The sequence below is a fragment of the Eschscholzia californica genome, unplaced genomic scaffold, assembly GCF_041429995.1.
Source record: "Eschscholzia californica isolate CP2 unplaced genomic scaffold, dmEscCali1.0.p SCAF_3, whole genome shotgun sequence".
In the NCBI taxonomy this organism is placed as follows: Eukaryota; Viridiplantae; Streptophyta; class Magnoliopsida; order Ranunculales; family Papaveraceae; genus Eschscholzia; species Eschscholzia californica.
In genome coordinates, this window is record NW_028238420.1 from 15,200,697 (window position 1) to 15,210,206 (window position 9,510).

The following is a 9,510-nucleotide window of genomic DNA, read 5'->3' on the forward strand; positions in this document are numbered from 1 at the left end:
CTCGCCCCCTAAAAGGATCAATCAATATTCATTCTTTTACTGCAAAGAGCACCCTTACTGGCTTGAGCGTCGGAGTGGTTTTCGAACCCTTCGTAGTTTTCCCCCCTCGGGAATAGACGAACAAGAGCAAGGAGTTGGAACAAGGAGCAAGGAACAGAAGCCAGAAGTTGAAACGAAGAGAAGCAGAGCTGGAAGCAGGAACACACAGATAATCAATCCCCAACATAACGGAGGATTCATACATAACGGAGGTTGTCATGCATCAACTCCCTATTTCATGCCGATCTAACGGGAAGCCATTTTTTACATCAGCAGATATCTCCTACGATTTTAGTTTATATAGCCACTAAAACCCTAATCCCACCGCCTCACCGATTCTCTCTTTCTAAATCTGAAATACACATGGATACGCTTACACTAATAACCGACATAAGCCCTGCTTCCGCATACCAGCTCTGTCTCGGAGTCCAGCTCTGCCTCAGAGCCCTGCTTCGCATATCAGCCCTGTCTCAGTAATCAGCTACGCTAACGGGTCCAAAATTTCGCTTATGTGGGTCAGCGGCTCGTAAACCGGGTTCGATATCAACCCATATTCCAGTCACTTTCAACACTTTTATCGAAAATGTAACTCATTTTGAGTTTTCCACCATTCCCACATCAGATATATTAAAGTATACCAATCTTTATTGCTTCTTTCATTTTGTAATAATAAATTTGCCAAGGATCTGACGGGATCTATTACTCTTTGTTGGAGGTTGAGTGTACCTGCTATCTGGTTCAATTCTCTGTATCTTGGACAATCACCGAAGAGATGTTAAGTTGTTTCTTGTTTCTAATTCCTCCAACCCACATAGTTCACAATATTAATGAATATTTGATACCCTTTTGCCTATATTACTTAGGGTTGGTAACCTATTGTGAACCAACTTCCAATAATAGTTGAACCTTCGAATTTATAGATTTATTTTTCCAAAAACGGCTCCAGGAGAATGAGAATGTCCAATCAATTAGTTCTGGTAATATTTTTATCTATGTGTTGTAAGACTTAGTGTTAAGCTTGCCACTTTCGTATAGACACCATATTAACTTGTCCCTTTAAGTGTTATGAGATGATTGAATAGTTGTTTAGTTGTTATAGCCGGTGTTGTCGTATCACTGAAGTATCTATATATGATTTCCATGTTCCATTGATTTTATTCCTGTAATATGAGATTTAAAACCTAGAATATATGTGAGAGTAAGTCTTGAGTAAAATTAGATAGATTATCAGGTACATTAGGAATCCATGGCTCCCATCTAATTTTAATTGATGTTCCATCTCCAATCAGGCATAAAACATTTTTACGCATAGTCTTGTTTATAGCCTGCCAGAAATGAGAAGCTCCTAATGAGCTATTTACAGCCCAAAAATCAACATTCTTTAAATATTTTGCCCTTAGAAGTTTTACCCACATTGATTGTTGATTAGTCAAAAATCTCCTAAGTTATTTTTGCAATTAATGACCGATAAACTTGCTCAATTGATCTTATACCTAACCCTCTTTTATGTATTAGGCTAGTTAAAATTTCTCACTTGATGAAATGGAGTTTCTTATCCTTAGTAGAGTGACCCCACTAGAAACTCCTCTCAATCCTTTCTAAATTACAACCACCTTTTCTGGTAATATCTGAAAACGACAAGGATATGTGCAGAAGGAAGCTGAAACTGATTTAATTAGTACAATCCTACTGGCTTTCCAGCCCGAAAGGGAATTATGGAATTTATCTACTAACCACTGATAAGAATTTATCTACTAACCACTGATAACTATGTGTTATGTTTCCTTTTTTTTTAGAGTAAGAGCTCCCAAATATTTATCTTGATCTGCATGAGGGGAGTTGTCAAACGATGAATAAAGTGGGCTTGGATATCTGGGTCACACCTCTACTGAAAATAAAGAAGATTTTCAATGATTTACCTGTTGGCCTGAAAAGGAGCAATAGTGATTTATTAGTTGTACTACAGCATCAAGATTATTTGTATCTTTACCAAATACAATCACATCATCAGCGAACAACAAACGTGTAATTCTGCGGCTAGCCTGATTGATCTTGTAACTTGCGAGCATACCTTGGGCTTCATAATAATTAAATAAGAGAGACAGTGACTGAGAGGTAAGAATAAAAAGGTGGAGAGATAACAGACAACCCTGCCTAAGGCATCTCGAGGTCGTGAAATCTCCAACCCTATTACCATTAAGCTAGATGTTACATCTACCAGTAGAAACGCAGGGCATTATTAGTTTTAATACAAGACCATCTAATCCAGTGGCCTTAAGGACCAATTCAAAAAATTCCAAGCTCACTATATCATAAGTTTTGACCATATCCATTTTTAAGGAAATGTCTCATTCTTAGCTTTAGAACTATGCATAGAGTGTAGTTCATTTGTGATTATAATGTAATCAGTTATCTGTCTATTGGGCACGAAGGCATTCTGGGACCAGGATATACTATCCTCTAAATATGGCCTGATACGATTTGCAATTAGCTTCGTGATGAATTTATAAACCAAATTGCAAAGGAATATTAGTCTGACCTCTGAGACCAATATTCGGGTTCTTGGTTGTAGGAATTAAAGCGATAGTCGTCTGATTTAATGCTGGATCGATTGAACCTGTTGAGACAAACTGGATATAAAGATTTCAACAAAAAAAAAAACTGGATATAAAGAATAAGCTCCGCTCCAATGGTGTCCCAATTGTGTTGATAAAAATAACATGGTAATCAATCTGGTCCCAGGCTTTTGATCGATCCCATTTCCATGACGGCCGCTTTTATTTCGTCCGAAGAAGAAACTCTTGAGATATAACCCAGTAGTTATCTGAGAAAACCTTATAAGCACTAAAAATGTCAGCTGGAAGCAGACTTACCTGGTCAGCTGAAAATAAATTCTTAGAATATTGAATAAAATCATTTGAAATTTTTTCAACTCTTCGCGTCGTCTGGCCATTAGAAAGTGAGTTGATGAATATTGTTTTTTCGTCGAAGGGCAGACATAGCCATGTGAAACACCTTTGTATTTCTGTCTCCGTTCTGAACCCACTTAGATTTAACCCTTTGTTCCGCTTTCGTGCATGTTTCCAAAAACATGATTTCTTCTTGAATTTTACTCGATATTTAGCACTTCAGTCACTGGAACAAGCATTGGAATGTCTAGAAGTCTTATTCTCAAAATGAGGATATGATGGGATGGATTAACTTTTAGTTTATAAGCAATGAGTTAAAGTTTTAGTCTTGAAATATATTTGTGTTTGTAGTTTGATTTCACGTCAATAAAGTATTAAATTCAGTTATTTTATCTTCTTCTTTGTCTGTGCATTCTATTTTTCCTTTATCATTTGGAGATTCATAGTATTAATTACCAGTACTTCTTTACTCTCACATTTTCGTGAAATTTACTTCCTGAGGATCAGAATGCATTATTGAAAGTAGGGTTTATCGATGCCTGCTTTTTTTTCAGTCAGCCAGGCATCTGAGGACCCTAGAGTATGAAATTTTGGAAGAAGAAACTTAGGATTCCTTTCGAAAATACAAATGTAACATACTAACATTACTAAATAATTCATCTAGTACCAAAAAAGATACAGAAACAAGAACATTGACACTGACATAAAGAAAGCTTTCTAGATCAGATTCATACCAGAATGTTTACACTCTGCATTACTTTTCTTCTCCAATCTTGAAATGTTGTTGAGGTTTTAATCTTGAATCTTGGTAGTTGTTGGTGTAGTGCTTCTCCAAATTCCGGCCAGTACACTACCAAAAATTGAGTGGCAGACACTTGAAACTGCACACGGAACCGCGGTAAGGGGATTTCCGAAATGCTGAGTGGCAAGAACTACCCCAAGCACCGAATTCTGAAACCATGGACGACAGTAAGGATTAAGGGAGCATTGTTAAGGTGGTGTTCTTTCAATTTAAGATTGGAAATCTGACTCGATTTTTCTGAATTTGTTCAAGTAGTATTTGTTCTTTTTGCCTGACTTGTCCAAATCATATACACTGACTGATTATAAGTTCATTTGATTTAGGTATGACAAAACAGTCCAACTTAAGAACTCATTATCTGAAATAATATGGAATGAGTCAAACGACTATTGTGTCTTCGACCAAAACAAGCGAGGCTCTAGCTATTCATATTCAGACAAGTCGGACTCAGCAAGTCAGATTCAGAAAAAAAAACACACACACACACACAAACACCGCGTAAGAGAAAATAACAAAATGATCAAATTCGGGTTTCTCCTCAATCTATTGGAGTGATAAATGTGCATTATGTACCTGCATGCCAACCTCAATGGAGATGGTTCGTGCTGATGATACGTCAACCTTGAGGATTCTAGCTAATACATAACCGAAGAAAAACCCGGAGGCATGAAGAAGACAGGTTGCTAATACGACTTGTTTACCGGACGTAAGAATTGAAGAAGCATTCTGAGCTATTGCGTTTCCACATAAGACAGCTACAGTTAATACAGCTATGGGTGGCATCAAGGGAGAAACAAACTCAACAAAACTTTTGCAGTACTGGTTCAGAAGAGCACCACCCAGAACAGGGAGGAGCACAACCTATTATTGAACCAAATGAATCTAATAAGAAAAGTATATTTACAGGTTAACAAGGTCAAATTTTGAATCATTAGAAACGACACAACCATATGGACTTTTCTGTTCAATATGTTCTACTAATATTTCTGTATTGGTTTGTCGCTACTTAAAAGGCAATCCTTTCTAATATTTTTGCCGCGTTGGATATTTGGATACTAATCTATTGTATGTTTTTGTACTGACAGAATATCGTACAGGTCCATAACAAAAACCTCATCTGAATTCATTTGTGTATAATTCAACCATGGTTGATCCGGAGGTGAAGAATTGTGAGAGAAATAACGGACCTAATCTCAAAAACAAGAAAATATGTTGTGTTGTGGGGTTTTCTAGGTTGTTGTGTCTTACAAGTTACACTTACACCACCTACCAATGTGGGATAGCGATACCCACACCTAAAGTATTGATACAAAGAAATGAGGCACCAATTCAACAACTAAAATTATCATTTTTTGTAGATGCAATTTGAGACTTTAGAACAATATGTGGGAGTAGTCCCACATGGACAAAAGGAAGTCTCGTGGTCAAGAATACAATATTTAGGTCTTCTCCACTCAATGCCGATTGGTTTTGAGTGGGATGTCCACAAATCTAACACAATCACCAACTACCCTCACCTGCAAAGTTGACATAAGAAGTCCAGCTGCATCAACTGCAACAAACTGTCCAGCAAGTTTTGCTGTCAGAAATGGGGTCATTACCTGCAATAAGAAATATCACATGACTACAACTTTTCAAACATCGTATAGGAAAAGAAATTTATGGTGCGTTCTGATGCAGGATTCCTTGGTCTGTTTGGTTACCAAAAGTCCCAGGACTCTTAAATCCTACGGATTCCTAAGTCCAAAATTTTTAATTGGATCGAAATCCCATCCTACCCCCTAAGATTTGCTAGGATTTATTAAACTCTAATTTCAAACTTGAAATCAATCCAAAAAAGTATTTCTTCACGAACACATTTTCTACAAAATAATTAGAAATATGGTTCTCTTTTCAAAAATCATTTTTTACGAAAATTGTTTTCTTAGAAACTGTTTTTCCAGAACAGTTTTTTTTCTTTCAGAAATCGTTTTTTTCTAGAACAGTTTTTTTCCGAAAGTTGTTTTTGCATAAACGGTTTCTTCCATTTTTTTTAAAGAAGCGTTTAAAAAAAACTCAAATAATTATAAATTCTAGTATTCTTAGTAGTTACCAAACAAGCCAAAAAAAATTATTTGGACTCATGAATCCGTGGAATCATGAATTTGAATGATCATGAATCCGTGGATTCATGATTCCTTCATCCAAACACACCATTACTGATACTATATGATTGACTTGTGGTAGTTTCATTACCACGGCAGACATTGTGCTCGCTGCTGTCATTAGGACCGAAAGAGCCACATTGCCTCTGAAACACATTAGTTTTTGCTTGTTAATATCATTCTAGAAGAAGATTTTCCATAACGCAAAGTTTTCAAATTCAAATACCGTGCTAAATATGTAACGATATTACTTGCAGTTCCTGTACCAAAAAAAATTGGGCATGTTACAAAATTGATGAAGGATAATTTGGTACAACAATTTTATAGATTTAAGAGTGAAGTAGAAGTATACCTCCAGGGCAGCAGCCTACCAATATTAATCCTGCTGCATAATAGGAAGGTAGCTTTAAAAGCTTGCTCACGAAGAAACCTGATAGTGGCATTATCTGCAACAAGGTCACATGATGTATCAATTCCACAAGTAAATTTAGGTCATTTCTCCATCCATAGCCAGTTATTGACGTTAGGTTTTCTACAACCATGAGGATAATAAACTTAATTTGTCATAGTTCCAAATAGTAGCCCCATTTGCAATGACATGTTTTTCAGTCTCAATAGATGTAACCATCTGAGCAACTTCCACATTGAGAGAAAAAAAAAATTCTCTCAGAATAATGAAACTAAACTGATCAAACCAAGACTTGGTCAAACGTGACTCCAATAAGGGGTCAGACTTACTTTGAGATTCATATAAATCAGCATAGTGTATGAATATAACTAGCAGCCTATTTCTAGTTTCGCTTTCTAGTCATGCTCGGTTTTCATTTCATTGCTGTTTTTGCTTTGAGATTTCATTGCTATTTCTAGTTTCGCTTTGAGATTCATACAGACATTGATACTAGTTTGAGAAATGAAATAAAGATGGAGAGGTACTCAAAATCAAATTCCTAGAGTGACCCGGTGAATTCAAGAATTTTGGACCTAGAGTTCCTTTGACAATCCAACCAGATTAGCAACAAGAAAGTTGTAGACTTAGTGACAATTCTTGAAAAGTGTTGTCGTTGTAGTTCCTATTTTCCTAATCATCCTCATTTATCTAGAATTCCCTAGTAGAACTTTCACATAGGGTCGGTCTATTACCAACTCGGGATAATGCCGAATTGTATCTTCGACTATAATCGAAAACTCAAATAAACAGTAAAATCATCCATATTAGATACATTCTATCCAATAAATTGTTCTAGTACCTTACAAAATCACGAATTCGGTAAGGCAAAGATAATGTATAAAACAGCCAACAAAATAATTCAAAAAGGAAATCAACATAAATTAGATGAAAAGTAAGATTAAGAAAGAAGGGTTAGAAGAGACCGTATACTGAAGGAAGAACCCAATAAGAACTTCTTTAGGCATAGCAAGAGCTCCTCGAAGATCATCAAAAGTAAGGGTCATTCCCATACCAAGCATAGTTAGGGTAAGCCCTATAATGGTCAAATTAGGTGTTACCCAATTGAATGAAGTAGGTTTTAAGAGGCCAAGTAGACAACCCAAAGCAACCCAAATTGGAAATGCTGTAGATAAAACTTCACCCACCAATTCAATCCAATTTCGAAAGCTCCGAGGGTGATCTCCATCACCATTGGTGGTTGTGATGGAGGATGAATTGGAACAATGAGGTTCAGGTAAAATAGATGATGGGTTTGAGTTGAGGTGGAGGGAAGTGGAGAGAAAGAGTGAATGTCTAGAGGGCAGTACTAGTAGTTTAGGTGTTGATTTGAGATGAGATGAAGAATTGAAGATCAAAGTAGAGAAGGTGGATTTTGGGGATGATATGAAAGTGGGTTTTTTAGTTTTTCTTATTGTATAGGGTTTTGCTTGATCTCTAGTAATGACGCCCACTCCACCATTACACACTAAGCTCTGCATCTCTTTCTCGTTGTCTCTCTCTCAACTCAAACAAACACTTTGTCTTTCTCTAGAGTTCACACAGCTAGCTTAGAGTTATTTTTTGGTGTTTTTCCCGTCATTTTTTTTTTGTTGAAAGGTGTTTTTCCCGTCATGCGCTTTTTTTTTTTTAAAGACCCGTCATGCGCTTTGGAATCAGGTGTTTCTACCGTTTGTATAATTTTATGACATTAATTTTCTAGGGAATCTATTTCATTAAGGGTTAATTCCATTTTGGCCCCCTAAAAATGACCAAGTCACCAAAATGGCCCCCTAAAGATGACCAGCTTCCATTTTGGCCCCCTATTAATATTTTCCGCCAGTCATCTTTAACTGTTGAGTTAACTTTTTCTTTTCTACCCCTTTATTTAAAACTCGTTCCCTCCCTGTCCTTTTGTCAATTTATTCTCGCCGGTCCCGGAGGTCGCCGGTCACCGGTCGATAGACGACCATCATTAAAAAATAAATTAATTTCAAATGCGCCCAAAACCTTCCTTAAAGTTCATTTCTCTCTCCAGAACCTTGAATATCTCTTCTCTCTACAACGCCCAGTCTATCTTCTTCCCTTCACAAGACACGATCTATCTTTTTGTCTTTGCGACTCTTGATCTCTCTTCGTTTGTTCAAAACTCTCGATCTCTTTTCCCTCTACAACTCAATTTTGAAGAAGCAGAAAGTTAGAAGTAGTAGTCTGATTTGGAAGAAGAAATTCTCGATTTAGCAGTATAAACACTCAATTTAGAAGAGAGGTGGTATATTTAGGGTTTGGGTTTCAATGGAACCCTCGAATAAGGGATCCAATCATCAACAAGAACCCTCAGTCAGGAGTTTCAGCGAGACCCTAGCCGTGGTATGTTCAGTAGTAGAGAGAGAAAATAATGGAAATAAAGAAACATGTGAAGAAAGTTCATAATCGATGCAGTACTTCATGAATCAAAGGCGTTAATCTCTAAGAATCAGTCATCGGAGAATTAGGGTTTGTTGATGATGGTCCCATTAATGGTGGTACTTTTGCAGAGAGAGAAAAGTTCATGTTCATGGTGGCTTCTTGTTGTTGATGACGATGTAAATTTTGTTGTGGGTTGGTGTTGTTAGGGCTAAGATAATGAAGATTATCAGAGGAAGCTGATGAGGAAGACAAGGGCTTTTTGTTGATGATGATGAAGATGATGATCTTTTCCCTTTTCTACATCCACCACCAACTAGAATATTTCTTAGGGTTCCACCTTGAGTCCAATACCTTCTACATGATTTGCAAAAATATCTAGGATGAGAAATACTATAATTATTGTAATATCATAACTTTGTGTTTACCGAATCACATCTAGGGCATTTATGTGGTTGTTGTGGTTCATGTTGTTCTTGACCTTGATGTTTCTGTTCAGATTGTTGTTGTTGCTGATTCATTCCTCCTCTTTCTCTCTCTACTTCTTCCAATCCTTTCTTTCTTTGTTTCTCTCTCTAAGACCTCATCAAGTGGATGATTAGATATAACTATATAAGAAAATATATGTGTGTTTTGATATATACGTGAAGCTTGATTTTATCCCTATTCAATGGCTTCATGTCAATATGTTTGGGGAAATAGTTGTGGCAGTAGGAGGAAGTGGCAGTGGTTGAAGGTGAGAGACGAGAAGAAGCAAAAAAAAAAATGATGCTTGGCGACCGGTGA

At 36.8% G+C, this 9,510-nt stretch overlaps 1 protein-coding gene across 1 annotated transcript; it reads right to left on the reverse strand.

Moving 5' to 3' along the window:
• Nucleotides 1-3,536: 3,536 nt before the first annotated feature.
• Nucleotides 3,537-8,006, reverse strand: LOC147548645 (Sodium Bile acid symporter family). Its single transcript, XM_086665802.1, has 7 exons — nucleotides 7,266-8,006; nucleotides 6,247-6,340; nucleotides 6,121-6,154; nucleotides 5,986-6,040; nucleotides 5,268-5,351; nucleotides 4,324-4,611; nucleotides 3,537-3,899 (listed from the first exon to the last, which is right to left on the reverse strand). Exons 1-7 carry the CDS (start codon nucleotides 7,818-7,820, stop codon nucleotides 3,741-3,743), a joined length of 1,269 nt encoding a protein of 422 aa, XP_086521928.1. The 5' UTR covers nucleotides 7,821-8,006; the 3' UTR covers nucleotides 3,537-3,740.
• Between the last annotated feature and the right edge of the window lie 1,504 nt (nucleotides 8,007-9,510).